General features: G+C 50.0%; 2 protein-coding genes and 1 long non-coding RNA gene across 10 annotated transcripts in view; 2 read left to right on the forward strand and 1 right to left on the reverse strand.

The window, feature by feature from the left end:
* Dhrs13 (dehydrogenase/reductase 13) overlaps nucleotides 1–3,864 on the forward strand; it is a 5,161-nt gene extending 1,297 nt beyond the window's left edge. Inside the window, exons 3-5 of the mRNA NM_001398768.1 lie at nucleotides 347–470; nucleotides 610–921; nucleotides 2,886–3,864. Of these exons, the coding sequence (NP_001385697.1) occupies nucleotides 347–470; nucleotides 610–921; nucleotides 2,886–3,331 (882 nt within the window). The 3' untranslated portion in view covers nucleotides 3,332–3,864. The remainder of the gene's footprint in view (nucleotides 1–346; nucleotides 471–609; nucleotides 922–2,885) is intronic.
* LOC148002981 (uncharacterized) overlaps nucleotides 1–11,276 on the reverse strand; it is a 24,515-nt gene extending 13,239 nt beyond the window's left edge. Inside the window, exon 1 of the long non-coding RNA XR_015631839.1 lies at nucleotides 11,189–11,276. This is a non-coding gene — a long non-coding RNA (uncharacterized LOC148002981). The remainder of the gene's footprint in view (nucleotides 1–11,188) is intronic.
* On the forward strand, nucleotides 3,949–25,683 carry Flot2 (flotillin 2). Of its 8 annotated transcripts, XM_087574656.1 has the most exons (12): nucleotides 3,949–4,110; nucleotides 13,892–13,973; nucleotides 18,198–18,288; nucleotides 19,721–19,811; nucleotides 20,711–20,834; nucleotides 22,266–22,384; nucleotides 22,513–22,626; nucleotides 22,729–22,848; nucleotides 22,934–23,148; nucleotides 23,746–23,929; nucleotides 24,162–24,311; nucleotides 24,400–25,683. In XM_087574656.1, the coding sequence occupies exons 4-12, from the start codon at nucleotides 19,737–19,739 to the stop codon at nucleotides 24,436–24,438; spliced, it is 1,140 nt and encodes a 379-aa protein (XP_087430782.1). In that variant the 5' UTR covers nucleotides 3,949–4,110; nucleotides 13,892–13,973; nucleotides 18,198–18,288; nucleotides 19,721–19,736; the 3' UTR covers nucleotides 24,439–25,683.
* Nucleotides 25,684–26,837: the final 1,154 nt, after the last annotated feature.

Genomic DNA, 26,837 nt, shown 5'->3' on the forward strand with positions numbered 1-26,837 from the left:
CTGGTGATCCCTTTGTCTCAGACTCCTGAGAGGCTAGGATAACCAATGTGTGACACCACACCAGACATACATATATTTTATCTGATTTATTCCTTCCAGCTCCCCCCCCCCCCGGTGGAGAGTTAGAATTATTGTTATTATCTTATTTTCCAGTCAGAGAACAGAGGCCCAAAAGATACTCATTATCTTCTAGTTAGAGGCAAAGTCAAGATTTGAATCCACACACCCATCACACGGTGATGCTTAAAGGCAGGTTTTAGTCATAGTGGGTAGGCTCTCAGAAGCCTGGGAAGAGGGAGGAGAAGGGAGATACCCAGTAACAATCTTAGCCCTTGCTGCTCCACAGGAGAGTGGAAACAATGAGGTCATCTTCATGGCCTTGGACTTGGCCAGTCTGACCTCCGTGCAGGCCTTTGCCACAGCCTTCCTGAGCTCTGAGCCAAGGCTGGACATCCTCATCCACAATGCAGGTGAGGAGTAGCAGGCCCTGTGGGAGGGTGGCTGGTAGCCCGGAGAGGTAGACCCTCCAGAAGACACATCTCACGAGTGAGGATTCTAAGACCCATGGGGTGCCTAGAACAGCAACTCAACGTCTAGCTTCTGCCCTAGGGATCAGTTCCTGTGGCCGGACTCGGGAAACCTTTAACCTGCTGTTGCGAGTGAACCACGTTGGCCCTTTTCTGCTGACACACTTGTTGCTACCCCGCCTGAGGTCGTGTGCCCCCAGCCGTGTGGTAATAGTGTCATCGGCTGCCCACCGACGCGGTCGCCTGGACTTCACGCGTCTGGACTGCCCAGTGGTGGGCTGGCAGCAGGAGCTTCGGGCATATGCCGACAGCAAACTAGCCAACGTGCTGTTTGCCCGGGAGCTTGCCACTCAGCTTGAGGGCACTGGTGTCACCTGCTATGCGGCCCACCCAGGTGAGGCCTGGCTCTGAACACTCTTCATTGCTTCTCTAGCATCTTTGTGCCTCACTGTGCCCCCCAGGCTCCTGTTGAGACACAGGATGGAAACGTGGTCAAGGAGAAACCTGTTCCTTGCTGATCTTGGGGACCTTCTCTCATCTGTTTTCTTCCTTTCTTACCTGTGCACTTGGATGCTGACCACTGGCTGGAGGATGAAGCAAGACCCTGATGATAATATAGAGGGGCTGATGCTGCAGTTGAGCGGTAGAACACATGTCTTAGTATAGGCAAAACCCTGAGCCTCTGCTGCTTGCCACCTTCCTTGGGTTCAGGATGTTTGTTTGCTTTGGTTTTGAGACAAGATCTTACTGTGTAGACTAGGTTGACCTGGGGCTTGCTTTGTAGACAAGGCTGGCCTCAAACACTCAAAGACCTGCCTGCTTCTGCCTCCAGAGCGCTGGGATCCAAGGTGTGGCACACCATTCCTGGCTTAGTGTAGATGGGTGTGAGTGTCCCTGTGGGTGCTAAGCACCAACCTGGGTCCTCGACAAGAGCAGCAGGGGCCCATAACCACTGAGCCATCGAGTGGTTAGGCCCTGGTTTGTTGGTTTTTATTTTGTTCTGTTGTGTTTGTTTGTTTTTTGAGAAACAGTTTTCTGGAGCCCAGGTTGATCTGGAATTGTAAGTAGTTCAGTCAAGCCTCAAATTCACCGCAGTCTTCTTGCCTCATACTTAGATTTCCAGTATAAGCCACCATGCCAAGCTGAGATTGGGTTTGATTCCCCAACACCACTGGGGGGAAAAAAGTTAGGATGGTGATGAGGATAGGTGATACATCATCCAGTCAAGGAGCCTTTCTCTGTGGTACCCACTATGCAGTAGGCATGATTCATGTGCTAGGACATTGAGGCCACCTCGGTCTGTAAGACCCCATCTCCCTGAAAGAAGACAAAACGAAAACCAAAAACACCTTGCCCTCGGATCCCACAACAAGTGGCGATACAGTCAGGAAAGTGACACTTAGGAAAGATGAACAGGAGGAGGGGGACCTAGAGTTGTCAGACAGACGTTTTGTTTTGTCAGTGGCTGTCAAGGCAGACACTTGAAAGGTAACAGTTGAACACAGATCTGAAAGAGATAAAGGGTTCTTTGAAGCTCAGAAATTGAATAACAGGCACAGAGGCGGATGCTCCTGGTGTGCCATGGGAGGGCTGGTGCGCCCAGCATGGCGGGAGCTGGAGAGATGGGCTGAGCTGGTGAATCATCTTTGTCCTTAGACAGTAGGTTACAATAGGCAAGCCCTGCCCAGATCATCTTAGAAAGCCATTGCTCAGGGCTTCTCTGTAATCACAGTGACAATCATGCTACTAACCTTCATTAGGCTCTTGTTACAATTACAGATCCCTAGTGTTAACGGTGTGGCTGGAATACTATAGGTTCTTAAAAAAAAACGATGGCTGAACAAAGGAATGGGCTGGGCTCAAGATAGATGAAAAGCTGGTGTGAATCAGGCACCGTGGCTTACACTGGTAACCCCAATGGGAAGCTGAGGCAGGAGTACGGCTGTGAGTTCGAGGTCAGACTGGACTTATAGAGGAGGAGTGAGACTCTTTCTCAAAGAGAAAGGAAAGGACCAGGGATGTAGCTCAGTTGATGGAGTGCCTGCAGCATGTATACAGCCCTGGGTTCAAATCACCAGCACCAGAAAAGGGAGGCGAGGGTGATGGAGAATGAACAGCAAAGAACAGAGAACACACATAACCACAGCCTGGGAGATGGGACTGCACAGACCACCAGGCTGATAGGAAGACTTTCTGGAGGATTAAATCACCTTGTGGGGTCCCTGAATGCCTGGTAGATACTAATGTGCTTTCCCTGGAAGCAGATTCTAGGGTCTGCTCCTAGCTTGGTTTTTTTCCCTGCCTGGTGCCTGAGCCCCCACTGTCTTCCTCCACAAATCCTCTTCTTCCTGCCCACAGGGCCTGTGAACTCGGAGCTCTTCCTGCGTCACCTTCCTGGATGGTTGCGTCCTATTTTGCGCCCACTGGCTTGGTTGGTGCTCCGGGCACCACAAGGGGGTGCCCAGACACCCCTGTACTGCGCTCTGCAGGAGGGCATTGAGCCCCTCAGCGGGAGATATTTTGCCAACTGCCACGTGGAGGAGGTCTCTGCAGCTGCTAGAGATGACCAGGCTGCTCATAGGCTATGGAAAGTTACAAAGAAGCTGGCAGGGCTTGGGCCTGAAGACGATCCTGATACCGACGACGAGCAGGAACCGCGGGATCCCAGAGCCCCATCTTCTCTGAGTGCCCCCAGCCCTGAGAAAACCACAATTTCTGGACCTTCTCGTAGCTATCAGGGCTCACAAGACTTATCCAAAGTGACACAGAGAAGAATTCATGTGAAGGATGAACCTACACCCTAACTTTACCAACCCCCTGGATAGAATGCTTTTGTAGCACGGTGGGATCCCTCAACATCTCAGCCTGGGCACTGAGGGATTGCCACATTTACCTCGGAACCTCTTGTCATGTCCTCAACAGCCCTTTTCCTTGAGAAAGGAAGTGAATACTACTTCCTAAGGCAGACTGTAACCCCAGATTCAGGGATGATATGTCAGGCACTGTTGCTCTGGAATTTGATTTTCAGATTTCTGGGCCCTTCCCTAAGTAGTGATCTGCCCCGGGGAAGGGCCGGGGACTTTGTGGTTGATGCACTGCAGATGTTAAACATTACTGAATCCAGCCCTTCGCAACTTTCCAGCTAGGTAGTTAGTTTACTCCCACTTTTTAAAGAGGCGGAATTAGGAAAGGACTCAGGGGAGAGACTGGGGTTTTGAGCCCTGGGGTCTGCTGTAGGGCGGGTGCCTGAGGTGACGCAGTGCAAGGTGATACTACTGAGGTGCCCCAAAGGTGCTATGGGGCCAAGCCCCCTGGAATAAAGCGAGCTGATTGCGGATGCGCTGGCTCCCGCCTCTTTCAACATGCCGGCCCCGCCCTCCGCTGCTACACTTCCGGCGGGGCCGCGGCCGCAGAGGGGCGCAGGCGGGCGGGGCTGGGGGAGGCGGGATAGGCTGGGCGCGGCCGGTGCTGCGGACCCGCCACAGCCCTCCAGGTCGCTGCGGACCCAAGGCCTGCTTGCCTGCCAGCGGCACCATGGGCAATTGCCACACGGTGGGCCCCAACGAGGCACTGGTGGTCTCAGGTGAGGGGAAGGCGAGGGGTGGGGTGGGAAAGGGCCAGCATAGGGTTCGGGTCCCTCTGACGCACCTGAGCTAGCCCCCAGAGAGCAGTCCTCGCTCCCACAGCACAGCCTCAGGCGTTCGACCCTTCCTCTGCTCCACCGTGGGTTTAGGGGCTTCTAACGTATGCAGTAGGTTCCAGTACTGGGATTCGCAGCTCTGGAAGGCAGGTGCCTGACGGGGAGGGGCCTGAGGCATGAGTCCCTCTTTTCCGGGTGAGGCAGACCCGTTAATTCCGAGCAGGCTGGGGCTTGCCAGGAATTACTGCCATCACCCGCCCTGCAAACGCGGGTGGGGCCTCTACAGTTGGGTAACCCGGCTCTGGCCTGTACCGCTCTAGATTACAAAATGCAGCAAGCTCTAGATTTGGCTGGATGGGACTGTAGCGTTGGGAGCCTTAAAGCTGATATTTATGTAAGTGGTGTATTTGGGATGTCCTAGGAGGTAGCTCAAGCCACCAAGGACCCTGTTGCATGCAAGCTCACAACTGTAACCTCTTCCCAACATCAGCACTGATTTCCAGCCTGTATGCAGAATCAAAAGGCTGGCTGCCAAAAGGGGAGGTAGAAGCCCCGAGCCAAGGCTTATTAGATGCCATTCTTGGGGAGGTATAATAAATCCATTGGACCCCAAACATAGCTTTCGGCATTGTTTGGACCTCAAAATCAATCCCTTTACTGAGACATCTTCCCCGTCCCTAATCAGGACCCTACTAAAGTGGGAGAAATACAATACCACATCTCATTTTGAAGAGTCTTGGTTGGAGTCAGAAGGGAAAGCACAGAGGCCAACTTTGGCATTCTAAAGCCCAGTCTTGGCTCCCTCCTTGTCCAATAGTTTGTGTAGGCTTGAGTTTTCAGTTTGTTTTGTTGCGGGGGAGGGGAACTGGTTTGTTTGTTTGTTTTGAGGGGTTTTAAGGTTAATTCTATTTTTTTTTCTTCTTTTTCTTTTCTTTTTTCTTTCCCTTTTTCTTTTCTTTTTTCTTTTTCCTTTTCTTTTTTTCGGAGCTGGGGACTGAACCCAGGGCCTTACACTTGCTAGGCAAGTGCTCTACCACAGAGCTAAATCCCCAACCCCTAATTCTATTTTTTTTTAAGTTGTATGTGTGTGCCTGTGCCAGTCTGTCTGTCTGTCTGTCTGTCCGTGGATATTCGCTGGTGAGTACAGATACCTGAAAAGGCTCGGCAGGCTTTGAATCCCCTGGAGCTGGGGTTACAAATGGTTGTGAACCATCGGACATGGGCAGTAGGAACTGAATGTGGGTCCTCTGAGAGAGCAGTGTGTGCTCGGAAGTGTTGAACAACCCCTGTGCTTGTATTGAAAGGCAAATTTGGCTTGGTACCCCTGCCTGGAACTTGTAGGGATCTTCCTGCCTCTGCCTGCCCACTGATGGGATCACAGGCGAACATCACCACACCCAGCTTGATTTTGTGTGAGTGTGCTTATGGTGCTGGGAGTCAAACCCTGGGGACTCGTGCTTGTCAGTCACCGTGCCACACTCCTCTAGCATAGGAGGGTTTTAGACATCAGAATCTAAGGAGATGGTTCAGCAGGCAGAGGAGATTGTCGCCAAGCCTGATGATCTACGTGTAATCCCAGGACTCATATTGGAAAAACAAACTAATGCAAAAAGTACACACACACACACACACACACACACACACACACACACACACAAAATAAGCAATTTTTTTTTCTACTGGGTGTGGTTACACATGACCTTTAATGCCAGCACAAGGAAGGCAGAGCCCGATCTTTAAGAGTTCCAGGACGGGCTGGAGAGATGGCTCAGCGGTTAAGAGCACTGACTGCTCTTCCAGAGGTCATGAGTTCAATTCCCAGCAACCACATGGTGGCTCACAACCATCTGTAATGAGATCTGGTGCCCTCTTCTGGCCTGCAGTCACATATGCAGGCAGAATGCTGTACATAAAAATAAATGAATAAATCTTTAAAATAAACAAATCAAAGTCTAGGACTGGAGAAATGGCACAGTTAAGAGCACTGTATCTTGTAGAGGACTCTCCTCCAGCAACTACATGACAGCTAACAGCTAACTCCAGCCGCTGGGCACACACATACTCTTTTGAATTCCTTAGGCACTGTATGCGTGGTTCACAGACATACATGCAGGCAAAAACCCACACCTAAAATAAAAATAAAATCTCAAAGATAAACAAATCAGAATCTGCACTACCCTTTCTCCTGTTGTGTTTCGGGAAGCCCAGACTGGGCTGAGGAGACCAAAGCTTGAGTTCTGGGCCTGTGGAAAGTCTGGCAACTACAGGGTGAGAGGCAGCCCTGAGACAGGTGGTCCTGTACCCATCTCCAGAGCCAATGCAGAGCTGGACTGAAGCTGTTCTCGGGTGGAGAGAGGAAGCCATGCTAAGAGGCGATGGGCACAGGTCATGAGGACTGGGGAGAAATAACACCTAACGTAACGGCACCGAAATGGTGTGGGGTGCAGTGCCCCCACTTGAATAGATCCCCAGGAGAGCAGAGCAGAGAAGCTGCCCGCACTGGTCTGTGTGTGTCCCTTGAACCTGCAGTTAGTCCAAGGCACTCAGCCCTTTCCAGAGAAGGCTGTTAATTCCAGTAGTCATCCTTCTCATTAGCCATTGTCCAGCTTCCCTCCTTCATTCTGGAACACAAAACTAGTCTCTCTCTCTCTCCTTTCAGAAATTTCCTTATAGGTCTGGGAATGTAGTTCAATTGGTAGAGTATTGGTGTGCACAAGGCCAGAACATGTCTCTACTCCCAGCACTTGATTGGTGGGAAGGGAGCAGGAGAGTCAGAAGTTCAATGTCAGTCTTACCTGCTTAGAGAACTGAAAGATAGACTGGGCTGGAGCTTGTCTCAAGAAAACGAAACTATTTTCCCACCTTAAAAATATTTTAGGGAGTTGGGGATTTAGCTCAGTGGTAGAGCGCTTGCCTAGCAAGTGCAAGGCCCTGGGTTCGGTCCCCAGCTCCGAAAAATAGAAAAGAAAAAAAAATATTTTAGGGGGGAGGAGGATAGGGAGGTGAACACACATATAGAAGGGGAGGGGGAGAGGTTAGGGGGATGTTGGCCTGGAAACCGGGAAAGGGAATAACAATTGAAATGTAAATAAGAAACACCCAAGTTAGTAAAGATGGAGAAAAAAATATTTTAGGGTCCTGGAGAGATGGCTCAGCGGTTAAGAGCACTGTCTGCTCTTCCAGAGGTCAAAGTTCAATTCCCAGCAACCACATGTTAGCTCATGGCCCTCTTCTGGCATGCAGGTATACATGCAGCCAAGCAGTCATATATAAAATATAATAAACATTTTAAGTGCTGGGAGTTGGTGGTGCGTGCCTTTAATTCCAGCACTTGGGAGGTAGAGGAAGGAGCTCTCTGTGAGTTCAAGGTCAGCTTAGTCTACAAAGGGAGTTCAAGGACAGTAGGGATATACAGAAAAACCCTGTCTTGGAAAGAAAGGAGATCAGAAAACATTTTAAAGGCAGGCTGGAGCGATGGCTCAGCAGTTAAGAGCACTGGCTGCTCTTCCAGAGGACCCAAGTACAATTCCCAGCAACCACATGGCAGCTCATACCTGTTTATAACTCCAGGTTCGGGGATCTGGCACCTTCACACAGACATCCATACAAGCAAGCACCGATGCACATGAAAATAAAGTTTTCTTTTTTAATTTTAAAGGAGAGGCTGAGGGTGTTACTGTGGGAGAGCACTTGACTAAGCATGTATAAGAGAGAAATGTTAGCACTAATATTCGTAGTGATGAATACCTTAACTATGCTTGTCAGCCACAAGCCAGAATACTGCCGGCAGATAGCCCCCCAAACACCCTGCAGTCACGGGCCCCTTAAAAAGTCGTTTCTACTTTGAAACTAAGCCAGTGATTACATCTATCACTAATTCTTTTGTGTTTGCTTGTTTTTGTTTTGTATTTGGAGGTAGGACCTCTTCGTGTAGCCCTGGCTGCCCTTACTAGAACCCAAAGACACACCTGCTTCTGCCTCCCAAATGCTGGGATTGACCTCCATGTCTGTCTGTGTGCCACATGAGTGCAGTGCCCAAGGAAACCAGAAGAGGGCATCAGATCCTCCATTAACCACCATATCCCAACCAGTGTCCTCTGTAAGAGCACCAAGAGCTCTTGGTCACTAGATCACCTCTCCAGCCCCCAGAATTTAACATCAGTAAAGAAGTACAGTGCCAGAAATGTGGCACGGTTGGTAGACTGTTGGCATAGAATACAAAGCCCTAGGTTTGGTTCCCATCACTTGTGAGGTAGAGTTAGGAGAATTAGAAGTTCAGAGTCATCCTCAGCTACATACGAAGTTCAAACCTGAGGCTGGAGAGATGACTCAACAATTAAGAGGGAGATCCATGGGCTGGAGAGATGGCTCAGAGGTTAAGAGCACTAACTGCTCTTCCAGAGGTCCTGAGTTCAAATCCCAGCAACCACATGGTGGCTCACAACCATCTATCTGATGCCCTCTTCGGGTGTGTCTGAAGACAGTGACTGTGTGCTCACATACAAGAAATAAATTAATCTTTAAAAAAAAGGGGGGGGGGAGATCCATTGTCCTCTTCCAGCCTCTGTGGACACTACACACATGTGCACAGACATACATGTAGGCAAAACACCCATACACATAAAATACATTTTTTTTAAAAGTCCAAAGCCAAAAAAAAAAAAAAAAAAGGCCAGGTGTGGAGGCGCATGCCCTTAATCCCAGCATTTAGGAGATAGAGGCAGGTGGATCTCTGAGTTTGAGGCCAGCCTGTCTTCAAAGTGAGTCCAGGATATTCAGAGCTTGTTACATAGAGAAACCCTGTCTCAAAAAATAACAACAAAAAGTCCAAAGTGAAACTTGGCACCATAAAATCCTGCCTTAAATGTTACCCTTTATAATTTTTTCCTTGGGCATTTGAGTTGATGCATTTATAGACATTTTTATAATGAATTCTTAGATACAGCTGGAATATTAAAAAGTATTCATTAGCTGGGCATGGTATTTCATACCTGTAATCTCAACACTGAGGAGACAGAGACAATAGGCTCACCATGAGTCCCAGGCCAGTTAGAACTACATAGTAAGACACTGTTGCAAAAACAGAACACCAGGCTGCAGAAGTGACCCAATGTGTACGTTTCTTGCCCCCTAGATCCCATGTAAAAGCTAGGTGCTAACATCGGGAACACTTGATGGCCAGCTAGGCTAGCTAACATGGTAAGCTTCCGGCTCAGTGAAAGACTCTCAAACAAACAAACAAATAAATAAATAAGGTGAAGCTATTAAGGAAACATTCCAGTGTAAACCTCTGGCCTCCTCGTATGCCTGCATGGACAAGGGTACACACACAGTGTTGCTAAGATTAATCAGAAAGTTGGGAGATCTGAAAAGTGGGAAAATAAAAAAAAAAAAAAAAAGAAAGTTGGGAGATCCCTTTCAGGGGAAGAGGCTTCTGGGAGTAGGGGCAGCCTGCCAGGCCCCAGCTTCCTGTTACTGCCTCTGAGAACCTGGCAGGTTGCCCTTGGCCACAGCCAAGCATGGACTGTGACAGGCTGTCTCCAAGGTCAGAGACTGTGTGAAAGGTAAAGGACACACTCCACCAGCCTGTCCCATTGGGACCCCCACGGGTACCATCCATTTCCAGAGTGTGTTTGAGAAGCCTAGAGCTGGTCAAAGGCAGCCATTCACCAACCCCAACCAGAAACAGAAGATACAGGAGTTGTGATTTTTGGCCCTCTTCCAATTTCACTTGATCCCAAGATGGTTTGGGTTTCAGAGTAACTGCCTGTCCTCAGAGGCCTCTCTTACAACACCTCCCAGGGCAGAGACGCTCCTGGGTGCTTACCTTGGAAAGCAGCTCCATGGATATAGGTCTTTCCACTCCAGAAAAACAGCATTAGCGCTGGCTATAAGATCAAGGCCAGAAGGTTGGGGATTTAGCTCAGTGGTAGAGCACTTGCCTAGCAAGCTCGAGACCCTGGGTTCGGTCCCCAGCTCCGAAAAAAAAAGAAAAAGAAAAAGAAAAAAAAAGATCAAGGCCAGATTGAGCTGAGGAGTGAAATTCTATCTCAAAAAGGGGGTGGGGAGGCAGCAGGTGGGGGTGATGGATAGATGGTTTTGTGATTAAGAGCACTTATTGCTCCTAAAGGGAACCCCAGAGTTTGGTTCCCAGCACCCATATACAGCAGCTCACAACTGTTTGTCATTCCAGTTGTCAAGGATATGATATTCTCCTCTGGTCTCTGTGGATGCCTGCCCTCACATGCACAATACACACAAATAAAAATAAATCTTTGGGGAAAGAAAGCTGGGTATGTTGGTGCACACCTTTAATCTCGGCGCTCAGAAGGCAGGTCTCTGAGTTGAGGCCAGCCTGGTCTACCTAGCAAGTTACAGACCCAACAGGTCTATAGAGTGAAACCCTGCCTATAAGCAAAGGAAACCAAACCCTGGGGCTGGGGCTTAGAATGCTTGCCTAGCATGCACAAGCCCTAGGTTCGAACCCCAGCACTGCATAAACTAGGTGTAGTGGTGTACACACAGACAAGCACACAAACACACAAATGTCCAAGGGTAGTGGACAGCTCCATGGGCAAAGTCCTGGGTTTTTCCCTGACATTGAAAAGAAAAGGATTCACATAAGCCATGTTTAAAGTGCTAAACAGCCACAAATGGCCAGTGGTTACCATTCTGTGTTATCACAGATATATTTGCACCTATGTAAAAGCTTTCTTGAGTAAGAATGCCACAGAAGCAGAAGCTGAGGTTATAGTAGAGCACTTAACTGACATATGGAACTCCCGGTTCAATCCTGTAGCTGAAAAGAAGCAAAAAAGACCAACCATCTTTTTAAATTCCAGAACATGGTAGATAGAGGTAGGAACTCTGTGAGTTCCAGGCCAGCCAAGGCTATCATAATGGGACTCTGTCTTTAAAAACAAACAAACAAAATAAAATCCTGCACCAGGAGTTTACACACTTGTGTCAGCCACGTGCCTTACCTGGGTTACTCAAGGAATGCCCACTCTGTTTTCCTTACCTCAGTATCTTCCTCCTTAAGCAAAGCAATCTCTGTTTATGTTCTGTTGTATAGTTGCTGCAGATGGTGGTGCTGATTAGACAGGTCCCTGGAGACAATATAACCCAGTTACAAAAAACTACCTGAACTCTGGCCCTTGGGAAGCAAACATCCTAAAGCTTTCATGAAAACCCATTTTCGGGGGTTGGGGATTTAGCTCAGTGATAGGGCGCTTGCCTAGCAAGCACAAGGCCCTGGGTTCGGTCCCCAGCTCCGAAAAAAAGAAAACCCATTTTCTTTTTTTTTTTTTTTTTTTTGGTTCTTTTTTTTTTCGGAGCTGGGGACCGAACCCAGGGCCTTGCGCTTCCTAGGTAAGCGCTCTACCACTGAGCTAAATCCCCAGCCCCGAAAACCCATTTTCTTTAACTTCAAATGTTTCTTCTTATTCATAATTTTCTATGCATTTCTTTGCACGGTAAGTTAACTCTCTTTACCGTCTATACTAGCACTGCCTGAACTTTATGTGTAATGGGAGTTCACAGTAAGAATTTCAGCAGTGGATTTTATTTTTCATTTCTGTTTTTGTTTTGTTTTGTTTTGTTTTAAGATTTATTTATTTATTATATGTAAGTATGCTGTAGCTGTCTTCAGACACCAGAAGAGGGCATCAGACATCATCATAGATGGTTGTGAGCCACCATGTGGTTGCTGGGATTTGAACTCAGGACCTCTGGAAGAGCAGTCAGTGCTCTTAGCCACTGAGCCATCTCTCCAGCCCTTATTTTTCATTTCTAAACAGAGAACATGCCTGGCATGGCCACAGCCAATTCTCAGGAACCATTTTCTTCTGAAGCCTTTCCCCTTTCTCCTCTCACTTCCACTAGCAGGCCTTGGTTTTGAGGCCTCGCTTCCCTGCCTGTTCCCACAAGGGGACCAAGGTGATTCTGAGCCCTCTAGGCTTTGGGAATAGAGCACCAGCCCCACCGAGATACATCTGTCAGGCACAGTAAGGCTGTTGTCTGGACTCCTAAGACTTCTCTACCCCCACCCAAACCCAGAGGGCTGCCCCTCCATCCCACTCCATCCAGCCCACAGTGGTGAGCGAGTCTCCTGATATGATCCTCCCAGGATACACTTCTTCCATTCCTCACCCCCTATGAGGGTTTTAAGTTTTTATTTTCTATGTATGGATGTTTTGCCTGCACGTACATGTGTGTACCATGTGTGCCTGGTGCCTTGGCTCTCCTGGTACTGAAGTGACTGGTGATGATGAGCAAACATGTGGGTGCTGAGAATCAAACCTGGGTCCTTTTAGGTTTTTTTCCCTTTTTGTTTTTGCTTTTGAGACGTGTGTGTGTGTGTGTGTGTGTGTGTGTGTGTGTGTGTGTGTGTGTGTGTGTGTAAGTAACAGCCTTGGCTGTCCTGGAATTCAATTTGTAGACCAGGCTGCCCTGGAACTCAGACATCTGCCCGCCTCTGCCTCTGCTGGGATTAAAGGTGTGCAACACTGTGCCCAGCTGCAAATTTGCTGTCTTAACAACTGGGTTCTAAGTCCCCGAGGACAGGGAGAACTTGTCTTGCATTTATGTGTAATCTTAGCACCTGGCAACCAACAGGAAGTATTGTCAAATCTCAGAGCAAGTAAAGGCCAGAGGTAAGCTGGGCAGAGGTACCCGGACTTGTAACTTCAGGGCTATGAAGGGAGCAGCAGGAAGATTTTAGGATAGCCTGGCCTACATAGTAAGCCCCAGTTTCAAAATAAAAATCAGAAAGCCAGGGCTGGGGATTTAGCTCAGTGGTAGAGCGCTTACCTAGGAAGCGCAAGGCCCTGGGTTCGGTCCCCAGCTCCGAAAAAAAGAACCAAAAAAAAAAAAAAAAAGTTTAAAAAATCAGAAAGCCAGACATGGTGTTTTATATCTATAACTCATCCTCCAGGAGGCTAAGGCAAGAAGAGCATTGAGAGTTCAAGGCCAGCCTGAACTTTTCTTTTCTTTTTTTAAAGATTTATTTTATTTATTTCATGTGTCTGAGTACACTGTTGCTAACTGCAGACACACCAAAGAGGACATCGGATCCCATTACAGATGGTTGTGAGCCACCATGTGGTTGCTGGGAATTGAACTCAGGACCTCTGGAAGAGCAGTCAGTGCTCTTAACCACTGAGCCATTTCTTCAGCCCTAGCCTGAACTTTTCAAGTTCATATTTCCAAGACAGTCCAACTACGGTGAGAGAGTTCAGTAGGTAAAGGTGTTTGCCACCAAGCCTGATGACCAGAGTTAGATCCCGAGAAACCACATGGTGGAAGAAATGAACTAAGCTCTACAAACTTCCTTCTGACTTCCACACACAGGCTATGGTACACATTCATGCACACACACACACACACACACACACACACACACACACACACACATAAATGTAACTTAAACACAATTTTTAAAGATTTATTTTTTACTATATATAAGTACACTGTAGCTGTCTTCGGATACACCAGAAGAGGGCACCGGATCTCTTTACAGATGGTTGTGAGCCACCATGTGGTTGCTGGGAATTGAACTCATAACCTCTAGAAGAACAGTCGGGTGCTCTTAACCGCTGAGCCATCTCTCCAGCCCTTAAACACAATTTTTAATATGTAAAACGGGCCAAAGTTTTTATTAGGGGATGGAGGGCAGATAGCCCCAAGAACTGACTGACCAACAGTGGCTCCCTTTGCTTCCCAGGGGGCTGTTGTGGTTCTGACTACAAGCAGTATGTGTTTGGCGGCTGGGCTTGGGCCTGGTGGTGTATCTCGGACACTCAGAGGTAAGGGTCTAGGGGCTCTGGAATCTTTCATCCTGGTGGGCAAGAAAGAGGGATTTCCAGTGGGCCCATTTCCTTCACCACATAGCCAAGTTGAGCATCTCCCATCCCCCATCCCACCCCTCCATCTGGTAGGAGGAGGCCCCCAAGAGAAACAGAAATAGAAATGGGTTGCTCAGGGATACAGGAAGCACACATCAGGAAGGTCTGTCCTGTGGGTCTGTCTTAGTTGGGTTTTTGTGGTTGTAAAAAAAACACCAAAAGCAGCTTAGAGAGGAAGAGCAGTCTTTCCGTTTACAATTTTCAGGTCATACTCCATCACTGAAGAAGTCAGGGCAGGAACCCAAGGCAGGAACCCAAGGCAGGAACCCAAGGCAGGAACCCAAGGCAGGAGCCCAAGGCAGGAGCTGGTGCAGAGGCCAAGGGGGAACAATGCTTACAGGCTTGTTCCCCATGGATTGCTAAACCCGTTTTATATATCATCCAAGACCACCTGCCCAGGGGTGGCAACACCCACAATGGGCTGAGCCCTTCCACATAGACTGGTCTATGGAAGCATTTTCTCAGTCTCCAGATATGTCTAGGTTTGTGTCAGGTTGAAAAAACAAAAAACCAACAACAACAACCAGCAAAACTCCACCACCCCCATGCCAAGCCCCTCATTGACTGAGTGTTCTTTGCGATTGGAAGTGGTCCTGCTTCTGTCCCAAAGACTGCAGTCTTGCCCAGGCAGAGTCTTCGATTCTGTATTCTAGCTCAGTTCCTCAGGAAGTCTTCCCAGGCTTATGTCTGCGTAAGTGTTCAGGAGGGCTGAGGGGGAGAGCTGCTGTAAACAAAACACCAGCCTAACAACATGGCTCCAGTCCTGGTTGGAGTTCAAGGCCAGCCTCAGCTAGTTTGAGACCAACCTGGGCTGTTCGAGACCCTGTCTCAAAAAATGCATACACAGAAGTCTTAATTATACACTATTTGAAAGGAGTATGCAGAGGAAGGCAGAACCTACATACATCCTCTCCCAAACTAGCTTTGAGAGCATTGCAGCAAGGAAAGATTCAGAATGGACATACAGTCAGAAGGGATCTGTAACGGTAGGTTAGAACAAGTCTAGGGGTATAAGAAATTCCTGCCAGGTGTTGGAGATTTGGCTCAGTGGTAGAGCGCTTGTCTAGCGAGCGCAAGGCCCTGGGTTCGGTCCCCAGCCCCGGAAAAAAAAAAAAAAGAAATTCCTGCCAGGCCTGGTGAGGCGGTGTGGGATCCTAAATCAGTATGGAAAGTCTCCAGACTGAAACCTAATAAAGGCAGGGAAGTTTCAGCTCCTACAGTGCCCACCATCCAGCTCTCCCTGCTGGCACCTCCAGAGCTCTCAGCACAGGGCCAGGTACTGCCTCCCCTGCTCCCTCAATACCTACAGTTGGAAAGCATTCCTGCCACCAATCTGTCAGTACTTCTCATGGCGAAATATAGGCTGGTATCCTGAGGGGAAAGCAATAGAAATTCCAGCAGAAATCCCCTCCACTCAGGTCCCACCAGTCAGCAAAGAGGGCCCTATGATTGCATGAACTTGCTGGTGCTTGGGGTCTTTGGTGTCTGGGGCATACTAAGGCTGAGGGGCGTGAAGCATGACAACTCTTCAGCAATCACTGATTCCCAGGACCCCCCTCTACTCTCCTGCCTTCTGCTGTCACTTGAGCTTTCTTACCTAAGAGATCCTGAGGGACTCTTGTGTCTGTTCCAAGGCCAACAATGTCATAATCAATTTGTCACACCTGGTTGGATTACCTAGCCTGCCAGAAGACACAAGAACAGCTTCCAACACACACCAGGCCCAGGCAGCTGGACCTGGCCAGAAATAGGTGCTATGTGAGTAGCCATTGTTAGGGCAATGTCCTGTGTCCTGTTCTCCAAATCTCAGGTCTCCCACTCCTAGTTCTCGCCCCAGGGAGCTCCAGAACAGGAAGGCTAGGCTTCCCTGACAGTTAGGGAGTGAAAGCTGAAGGGTTTGCACCTCATTCTAGGACCAAGGCTGACCTCAAGTTCAGCAAGCTCCTTCCAAGTGTTAGTGTTCACCTGCAACGCTCTCCAGCCCTGGCTCATTTATGGGACATCTCCATAGCCTGGCACCTTCTCTTCCCCAGCCTAGCGTTGTGGTATATTCAAGAGGCTACATTTAAAGCTCCAGTAGAATTGGGCTACAGGGAGTTCTCGACTGATGAGCTATGATATACAGACTGTCTCAAAAAGCAGGGGAGTGGGTAGAGGTTTGGCACAGTGGTGAAGAGCACTTGTTGCTCTTGCAGAAAACCCAAGTTCAGTTCCCAGTACCCACATGGCAGCTCACAACTGTCTGCAACTCCAGCCGCAAGGGTCTGATGCCTGCTTCTAACCTCCTCAGGAGCCAGGCACACACATGGTTCACAATCATACACGCAGGCAGACACTTATACACATAAAAATAAATGTTAAAAATCTTTAAAAACCGAGAAGAGGGCTGGAGAGAGGTGGCTCCACATTAAGGGCACTGATTGCTCTCCCAGAGGTCCCGAGTTCAGTTCCCAGCACCCACATGGTGGCTCCCAACCATCTGTAATGAGATCTGGTGCCCTCTTCTGGTGTGTCTGAGGACAGCTACAGTGTACTTACATACATGAAATAAGTAAATCTTAAAAAAGAAAAGAATCAGACATCTACCTCAGCCTAGCTTTGAAGAACTTTCCACAGCCCGGAATGTCACCAACCTATGGTGTCAGCCTTTCTTCCCCAAGGCCCAGTGAATCCTCTTGCTTTTCTCTGCTGCAGTACCCTTAGCATTCCTGGGGCCCTTGTGTGAGCAGCTCTTTCCCCCTTTTCTGAGTAATTCCTTCACTTCTGGCATCTGAGCTGCAGCCCTCCCTTCCTCCCTGTCTTCCTCCTTCCCTCCCCTCCTCCTGCTCCCTTCTCTCCTTTCCCAGAAGAAAGCTCTGGTGGGTTCCTGTCTGAGCCAGGTCAAATTGTGGTAAATTGGTTTAGTATTGGTCCAGCATGTGCAAGGCCCTGGGTTCCATTACCAAGCACTGAAAATAAAAATGTCCAAAGTACTCTTAGGCCTCGGGGGTGCCAGTGTTAAGGCATCAAATGAAGGCAGCTTTTGCATGGCCGGAGCCCCAGGCTGCAGCTGTTAACACAGCCTCTCCCACCAATGAGGTGGGAGTTCTGGGTTGCCTGTCCCTCAGCAGCCTTCCCATCCCATCCCATCCACCAGCGTCTGCCCCACTGCTCTCAGCCTCTGCTTTCCCTTCTTTGGGTTTAAGGAGCCCATTCACACTCTAGGCCTGCCTCTGCCTCAGCCACTGCCCTGTGCATATGCACATAGCTGGAGTGAGTAACAGACCCCAGGCACCTTCTTTTCTTTCTTGCTTTAGTTTTTGATTGGTTGATTGGTTCCCCCACCCCATCCCGAGACAGGGTTTCTCTGTGTGCCCCTGGCTGTCCTTGAACTCACTCTGTAGATCATGCGAACTCAGAGATCCGCCTGCCTCCTGAGGGCTGGGATTAAAGGTCTGGCCCACCAGCATAGCTTGTTTACTTTACTAGTACTCTTTTCTTTGTCCATGGCCAACTTTGGAATTCCGAGTCCACCCCTGTGACTGTTCTGGCACAAGTATTCTCTTCCCCAGCCTTCTTTTCCAGTCAGACATCCCAAACTTTCTTTGGGGTTTCCTGGATCTAAATTGGGTTTTTAGTAATATTAACCCCAAACTTGAGGGTCCATACCCCAAATATGATGAAGTATTTGCTGTGGCTTATTAATTCCCAGAGTGGCCACATCATCCTAATTTCTGGAAACAGGTTTTCCTGTGATAGGAGGGTGGAGATACGGCCGAATTCCCCAGATTATGGCAGGAATGTCTCGGGAAAATGACATTGTTGCAACCTAGGTACCGCCACACAGGCCTCCTGACCTCTGGCCCTGACTCTGGACACTTAGCAGACCTCTCCCCCAGCCCAGCAGCTCCTTCTTGGAGAGGAATAGAGACAAGAGGCTAAAAAGCCTCGGCCAGCAAGGGGGTACCTGCGTTCTCTTGCAGCCTTAGACTGAGCCGGCTTGGGTGGGTGGAAATATTGAGAGCACCATCCCGTGCCCCGATATATCAGGCATCAGTGCGTATCTGGTAACCACTATGTGTGTTTGCTGTGTCCCTTCCCACCCTTCCTGTCCCTACCTCTCCCTATCCCCTGGCTGCTCCTCAGACTGTCTCTGGAGGTTATGACCATCCTGTGTCGCTGTGAGAATATTGAGACGTCGGAGGGGGTCCCGCTATTCGTAACAGGGGTTGCACAGGTAATAACTCACCTGCTTCCTCCTCTATGTCTAACTTTCTCTTCCTGCCCTGCGGGGCCTGGCAGGCAGAAGCTGGATGGACTCTCCTCCTGAGAGTGTGCCTCCCTCCTTCTCTCTTTCCTCTCTGCTGCTCTGGGTGCCAGGGTAGAATCAGGTAGATTCTTCAGGTTCCTTGCCTCTGCCCCTTAAGACATTCAGGGGATTCTGGAAGTTCTGCCAGGTCATCCGATGGCTAGCAAGCATCCATAGTGAGTCTGTTCTTAGCTAGATTGCTGAGCAGTTCCTCGAGCTTTCTCCGTAACGTGCAGATTCCCAGCATCCTCACTTCATGTGTCAGCTCTCTGATATCAGAAGCCCCTACCAGCTGTGACTAGTACCGCCCCAGTCTGGAACAGTTTAAACAGTAGCTCGCCCTTCCTTTTCCTCAACACTAAGTGCCCTGTAGCCTTCTCAGGCAAAACCCCTGCATCCCTTTTTTTTTTTTTTTTCCTTTTCTTTTCTTTTTTTTTTTTCAGAGCTGGGGACCGAACCCAGGGCCTTGCGCTTGCTAGGCAAGTGCTCTACCACTGAGCTAAATCCCCAACCCCCTCCTGCATCCTTCTTTTCCCAGCCCACCAGTAAGGAAGGAGACCCTCCTCACCCACTGGGCTTCCCTCAGCAACCCCATTGCCTCCTACACCATCACTATACCTGAATCCTCTCACAATGCCCAGGTACCTTTCAAGCTTAGGTAAACAAAGACAGGAGGCTGTTGGTGCACCAGAGCTCTTTCTAGAATTAATATGCTAGTGTAGCCCCAGCCTGCATTTCCCATGTGACCTGCCTAGGCTCAGTACCAAAGGGTATTCAAGTCATAGCCCCCGCTGAGGGAAAGAGACCAGACAGCTTCCCTGGCAAGGGGCAAGTAGAGGGGTGTTTATATATTGGCCTAGCAGTGGCCATACCCTCAGCATGTCTGCCCAATGAGCAGAACTTTCTAGATAACCTCCTAGGGGTATTGAGTAGGGGTATCCAGGGAGTAAAATAGGCAACACTCAGATAACACCCATGCACACCCTCCATGACAGAGTCCCAGTACCTGCTTTCTGTCCTAGGACACACGTACACTGCTAATAGCTTAGGCTTTCCCTGTCCCCATTGGCCCCAGAGCACCACCACAACCTCTTGCTTGTTTTACTCACAGTTGAAGCCAGGATGGTGAACAGAAAACATGTACACATATGCTACCCACTTCCTGCCTCCCCTAGAGCCACCTGCTCCTACTCTGCCCTCCCTCGTGATCTTTGCACACACGGCCAGCTACATACTTCTGAAGACTCCTCTACACTTGGAGCTTTGGTCTGTCCCAGCTGGGGCAGTGAGGTATTGGACTCTTCCACACCCCAAGCCCTGGGCCCCCAGACCCATGCCCCTGTTTTGCATTTCTTGGCAGGATTTCCCTAGAGATTATGACGTTGCAGCCCCGCTGTGAGGACGTAGAGACGGCCGAGGGGGTAGCTTTAACTGTGACGGGTGTCGCCCAGGTATAGTAACTCAGCAGCCCCACGCATGTCCATTGAGGTGCCTCGCCCCCATATTGGGGTTTGGGGGGAGGAGAGGACACCAACCAGGGGATGTCTCTCTCCAAAACTCCTGTCACCTCTACAACAGGGTCATCAGCATTGGAACATGCCCACCTGGCCCCTGGCTACCGAGCAGAACTAACAGACACTTTCTCTCCTCAGTGGCCCTCTCAAGACAAAAGCGGTGCTGAGGGCTCCTGTCTCACTAACCCACACTCATTTTTTACAGGCATTGGACACAACAGACGGCAGGGTTCTGGCCTCCCTTGTTCCCAGGGTGGCCCAGAGGAAGGGATTCTATGAGGCAGAGGCAGTTTGGCCTCCTCTAAGCATTCTAGGAATCAGGCTGCGGCTCCTCTACCTCAGCTGGGGCCTGGGAGGGGTGTCCCACCCTAACCCACCTCCCCTTCACAGGGCAGTGAGGGTCTCTACCTGTTATTGTCTGACAAGGGAGTTGACAGAAGACCTGCAGAGGCAAAGACACTGCTGTTACATCCGTTACGTCCTAAGGACCTGTCTCCTGTCCTCTCCACTCTTTGCAACTTCATTTGCCTGTCTGTGTCCTTTTCATATTCGCTGCCCCTAAGCCTGAGGTCTCCCCTCTGTAGGAAGGCAGAGGAAAGGCTGGCTGGTGTGGGGACGGTGGGCTGGAGGGGTGGAGGGACGATGAGCCCCAAGTGTGTGGGAGAGGCCCAACCAGGGCCAGTGAAGACAGCATCCCAAGTGTAGGAGTTCCCTGTGCTGCAGCTCCGGGGCCAACAAGTCTGACGAGGGGTGTACAAAACTGCCAGCCTCTGCTCACGGGCGCTGGGGCCTCCATCTGTCTGCCCCTGGCTCAGGTGTCTCTGTGTCCTCGGCAGGTGAAGATCATGACGGAGAAGGAGCTCCTGGCTGTAGCCTGTGAACAGTTCCTGGGCAAGAACGTGCAGGACATTAAGAACGTCGTACTGCAGACCCTGGAGGGGCATCTACGCTCCATCCTTGGTGAGGCCCTGCCCAGACTCTGAGCCAGGGCCAGGCACATGTGCGTGGCTGGGCCGGGAGCCCGTCCCACTGAGGTTTGAGCTAAAACATTTTTTTATGTTTTTAATTTCAAAACTCAAGGTGGACTGAAGGTATGGTTCAGTGATAAAGCTTAGCATGCAGAAGGCACTGGGTTCAATCCCCAGTGCTAGAAGAAGAAAAAAAAAGAAAGAAAGAGAAAGGTAGGTTTGGGGAAATAGCTCAGTTGGTAACGTGCTAGCCTAAAAGCAAGAGGATCCCAAACTCCATTCTCAGAACTCAAGTTTTTTGTTTGTTTATTTCTTTTTTTTCGGAGCTGAGGGCTGAACCCAGGGCCTTGCGCTTGCTAGCCAAGCGCTCTACCACCGAGCTAAATCCCTAACCCCTTGTTTGTTTATTTTTAAAAATTTATTTATTTCATGTATATGAGTACACTGCACCGTCTTCAGACACACCAGAAGAGGGCATTGGATCCCATTACAGATGGCTGTGAGCCACCATGTGGTTGCTGGGAATTGAACTCAGGACCTCTGGAAGAGCAACCAGTGCTCTTAACCTCTGACCATTTCTCCAGCCCCAGAACCCAAGTATTTAAAAAGAGCCAGCACGTGCTGGGAGTAGTGATGGACACCTTCAATCCCAGCAGTCAGGAGGCAGAAGCAGGTGGAGCTCTGTGAACTTGAGGTCAGCCTGATGTACAGAGTGAGTTCCAGGATAGCTGGAGGTACATGGAAAAACCCTGTCTCAAACAAACAAACAAACAAACAACGAAAACAAAAAACAGTCACTTTCAGTGACTTTTTGAGAACCTGTCTCAAAAAACAAGGTAGACCACACCTGAGGGCTGACACTCAGGGCTGACCTCCTGCCTTTTCAGTTACCTGTACATGTATGTGCACCTACACACACACATACAAAAACTAATACTCCTGAGTTTCTTAGGAGCTGGAGAGATGGCTCAGTGGTTAAGAGCACTTGGCTGCTCCTCCAGGGAACCTGAATTCAATTCCCAGCACCCACACGGCAGCTCACAGCTATCTGTAACTCCAGTTCCAGGGGATCCGACGCCCTCACACAGACACTGATGCAGGCAAAACATCCATGCACATAAAATAAAAGTAAATAAATCACTTGAAATTTAAATTAAACGCACATAAGAATAAATGCATTTTTAAAGAAGTCTCTGAATTGAGACCTCAAGGAGGAGGGTGTTGGCAGACCGCTCAGATCTCAGGACATATTTGCTTACTCCGTACACCAAAGCTCAGTGTTAAACACTTGAAAAGGGAGCCTGGGAGATCCAGCTCAGACCTCGTGACCCTTGAGTGCACCTAGGCTTGCCCTCAGAGGCTTCCTCCCTTTCTCAGTTGGCCAGGCCTCTGGAAACTGGCTTATGATACGTCTGTCCCCCAGGGACTCTGACTGTGGAGCAGATTTATCAGGACCGAGACCAGTTTGCCAAGCTGGTGCGGGAAGTGGCAGCCCCTGATGTTGGCCGTATGGGCATCGAGATCCTCAGCTTCACCATCAAGGTAAGGAGTAGGAGGGAGGCTGGACCCTGTGTGCACCTGGAAGATGGGTACCTGGTAGGAAGGACACCCTCCGTGCTTATGACTGCTCCCTAGGACAAACACATCTCCTTCCCTCCTTCCTTCCTTAGGATGTCTATGACAAAGTAGACTATCTGAGCTCCCTGGGCAAGACACAGACTGCCGTGGTACAGAGAGATGCAGACATCGGTGTGGCAGAGGCAGAGCGGGACGCAGGCATCCGGGTATGCAGCATATCTCTTTCATGCCTGAGGATAGGGTTCTAGCTCAGGGTTAATGGGCCTGTGGTCCCTGGCTGTCCTCACTACCACCCTTGCTATTCCCAGGAAGCCGAGTGCAAGAAGGAAATGCTAGATGTGAAGTTCATGGCAGACACCAAGATTGCTGACTCCAAGAGAGCCTTTGAGCTGCAAAAGTCAGCCTTCAGTGAGGAGGTCAACATCAAGGTGAGAAGCCAGAGGTCCCCGGCATAGGGCTCAGAGTGTGCCGGCTGCCTTCTCACATGCCAATCCTTCAACCTTCCTGCTACAGACAGCTGAGGCCCAGTTGGCCTATGAGCTACAAGGGGCCAGAGAGCAACAGAAGATCCGGCAGGAAGAGATTGAGATTGAGGTAGTACAGCGCAAGAAGCAGATCGCCGTGGAGGCGCAGGAGATCCTGCGCACAGACAAGGAGCTCATCGCCACAGTGCGCCGCCCTGCAGAGGCAGAGGCCCACCGCATCCAGCAGATTGCTGAAGGCGAAAAGTGAGAGCTTGGGCCCAGGAGGCAGGCTGGTCAGGCCTCTCGGTCATAAGAGCTCTCCACTTCCCAGCCACAGCTTGGAAGCTATGCTATCCTCTCATCCAAGTCTGTTCCATTCTGCGAAGCAGATAAGCTCCCAGGCATGTGGTCTGGGAAGTTCAGTAAGAGTCCAGGGTTCCTTGGGAGAGTGCGTAACTATCCTTGTGGTTAGACCCCTCCCATTTGGAGTTGGGAACTGGTGGTCTGTATTCCCCAAGAGCTAGCAGGACACGGCATCACCTTCAACTCCCATCCCTGACAGCCATCAGAACAGGGGGTTGGAGGGTGTGCTGGGCCCCAGGAAAGACTTTAAGGGCTGGAGAGATGGCTCAGCGGTTAAGAACACTGACTGCTCGTCCAGAGGTCCTGCATTCAATTCCCAGCAACCACATGGTGGCTCACAACCATCTGTGATGGGATCTGATGCCCTCTTCTGGTGTGTCTGGAGACAGCTACAGTGTACTCAAAATCTTTTTTTTTTTTTTTTTTTTTTTTTTTAAAGAGAGAGATTTCAAGGCCCCAGCATCTCTTAACTGATCTTTGTGGCCTGGGCTCCCTCAGGGTGAAACAAGTCCTCTTGGCACAAGCAGAAGCTGAGAAGATTCGCAAAATCGGGGAGGCAGAGGCAGCAGTCATTGAGGCCATGGGCAAGGCCGAGGCCGAGCGGATGAAGCTTAAAGCTGAGGCCTACCAGAAGTACGGGGATGCGGCCAAGATGGCCCTGGTGCTGGAGGCCCTGCCCCAGGTGAGGTTCCCTCCCGCCCAAGCTTGCACTCAAAGTTACAGTCAGTCTCCTTGTCTCTCCGGGCCCAGTGGATAACCTCCACCTTCAGCACTCAGCAGGTAGGCAGGAGCCCTCCTAGACCTCAGCAGCCATTCCTTGTGCCCAGGCTGCTTTGTGTGTGGGGGACATGGAGGGAAGTGGATGGACAGATGAGCAGACTTCCTCACTGAACTCTCCAAACACCCTCTCCTAGATTGCTGCCAAGATCTCCGCACCCCTGACTAAAGTCGATGAGATTGTGGTTCTCAGTGGGGACAACAGCAAGGTGACATCAGAAGTGAACCGGCTGCTAGCAGAACTGCCTGCTTCTGTTCATGCCCTCACTGGTGTGGACCTCTCAAAGGTACGAACCTTCCAGCTGTGGTGGGAGCTCCTAGACAGCCCACAGGACGAGAGGCTGGCGGCCCTCACACCGTCTCTCATCCTTGCAGATACCACTGATCAAGAATGCCACTGGTGCGCAGGTGTGAGGCTCCTGGCACTCGGCCTCCAGCAGCTGCCTGCCCTTCTAGCGCCTGTTTTCAAGTCATGGGGACAGCGAGAACATTACTGACTCTGGTGCCTTATTTCGTAGGGACCAGAAGTGCTGCGAGTTCAGGCCATCTCTGGCTATCTTCCCTTCTCTCCTGTCTGCCTTCTCTTTTTTTTCCACACCTTCACGTTAACTGCCACATCCATCTAGCCTGTCTCCTCATCTGCCATATGTGCCTCTTCCTCTGGCTCTGTTTTTCTCCCTTCTCCCAACTTCACACACATCATCTACTTTAACTGAAGTTGAACTTGTTTATGATAATCACTGTCTGTCTGTCTGTCTGTCTGTCTGTCTGTCTGTCTGTCTGTGAGGAGTGGCCCCGCTGCTTCTCAAAATTCTGGTGCCTTCAAGTTCTACATGTATCTGTCTGTCCTCGCTGGCCCTGGCAGAGCCCAGCATGGGTACAAGGGTTCTGCGTAGGACACCCACTCTCCTCTCTCCTGGTCTGAATCTCCAAGCGCTAAATGCTGTTCCAGGAAGCCCACATCTCACACAGTCTTGCCCTTTGAGGCCTAAGTGGCCATGGCCTATTGGCCGTAGCATAATGCCCTTCCCACACCGAGGCCCGGGCCTGCTGTCATACCTGCCCCTGTCCCCTGCACCATAGAGGCACAGAAGCACGGCCTCCTGTCTGTAGCAGCTTCCTCAGTGTACTACTGCCTTAGGAGGCCCTGCTTGTGCTCAGGGACATCCCTTCCGTTGGCTTGTCCTTGATTGGTGGGTGGGTCTTAATCTGATCCCACTAAGTCTTTCTGGGGTCACTATCTAGCTCTGTTGGGGACAGGTAAAGTTTATAGGCCTTCTTCCTGCTAGTGAATGGGGCTCTCCCAGGGGGCAAGGCTGTGCCAACCGTAAGAGAATCAAGTGCTGAAGACTGGCCAAACTTCACTCCCTCTATGCCATTTTCTTCTTGGTCAGCATAATGGGTTTCTAGCCATGGGAAGCAGCTAAGTGTTCTGTGTCTTTGCACCTGCACCACTGGTGGCAGAAGAACCCAGTGCCCAGGTGTCCTAGTAAGGGTGCAAGGGTGTCTGTCCCATGGGCCCAGTCCCCAGCCCTGGCCTGCCCCGGCCTGTGTAGCTGTGCTGCATGTGAATGCTGCATGTCTGGTCTGGGGTTTGGATATTGCACTGCCCCACTGCCTGTCCCCCGCTGGTGACAATAAAGATCTCTTATAGCCACACCTTTCGTTGTTTATTCTGTGAGGAGAGAAAGCAGGGACAGAGGACCAATCAATCACGTGAGCACTCAGCATCAGGGTCGCTCTTTCGTACCCTAGCCACTGGGAGGCATCAGCACACTGGCCTTGCCGCAGTAGAGACTGTCCTTGGCACTGAGGCGAGGGAGCAGGGGATGTCCTCTGCCAGTCCCGAGTCTGCTCAGCAGTGCAGCCCAATTCTCAGGCCTAAGAACGTGAACTCTTGACAGGGCCGCCTGTATTCTAACTTGAATTTTAGCTCTGTTGTTGGTAAACAACTTAATCTTGAAGGCCTCAGTGTCTTGTAATTCATGAGGGATTTGCTTTGAGACAAGGTCTCATGTAGCCTAGGCTGGCCTCAAATTTGCTATGTAATCTATCTGTCCTTGAACTCCATTTTCCTCCTGCCTTCCTAATACTGGGATTACAGACATACACCACCACATCTGGCAAGATTTATTAATGTAAGAACAAAAGAGCGGGGCTGGTGAAATGATTCGGTGGGTAAGGACAGTTGCTGCGTATGCATGGGGACCAGAGTTCACATCCCCAGCACCCATATGAAAAAACAGTGTAGCCATTCACACTGTAACCCAGTGTACGCTAGGCAGAGAGGATGATGGGATTGCTGGGGATTGCTGACAGTCAGCCTGGCCAAAAAAGAGTTCTCAAGGAATAAGGCAGAGTAATAAAGGGTGCGTGTACCTGCACACACACTGCACACATGCACACACACAGACATATCACACATACACACATGGGGCTGGTGAGGTAGATCATAGTAAAAGTGCTTTCATACAATCCTGACTACTGGAGTTCCAATTCCAGGAACCTGCATAAGGAGAGAATGACTTCATAAAATTGTTCTCTGCCTGTCTGCAAACCTGTGTAGAGACACAGATGCAGGTTCTCTACCTACATGTGGATCTTAGTTCAAAGCTAGCCTGCTCTACACAGCAAGTTCAGGCCAGCCGAGGCTACACAATGAGCTCCTGCCTAGAATACTAAAGTGGGCTTGACAGCACAAATCTATAATAGTATGTGAGACGTAAAGGCAGGGGGTTGGGGGTTAAAGGTCATAACCAGCTACATAGCCAGTCTGAACTATATGAAATCCAGCCTAAAAAGAAAGACAGTTG

This window comes from Rattus norvegicus, chromosome 10, assembly GCF_021556685.1.
Source record: "Rattus norvegicus strain SHRSP/BbbUtx chromosome 10, alternate assembly SHRSP_T2T, whole genome shotgun sequence".
Classification (NCBI taxonomy): domain Eukaryota; kingdom Metazoa; phylum Chordata; class Mammalia; order Rodentia; family Muridae; genus Rattus; species Rattus norvegicus.

Coding starts and splice junctions, on each gene's coding strand:
- Flot2 (XM_087574656.1), top strand. CDS start 19,737: ATGACGTTGCAGCCCCGCTGTGAGGACGTAGAGACGGCCGAGGGGGTA. Junction 19,812..20,710: donor CTGTGACGGGTGTCGCCCAG/GTATAGTAACTC, acceptor TGTCCTCGGCAG/GTGAAGATCATGACGGAGAA. Junction 20,835..22,265: donor GCATCTACGCTCCATCCTTG/GTGAGGCCCTGC, acceptor TCTGTCCCCCAG/GGACTCTGACTGTGGAGCAG.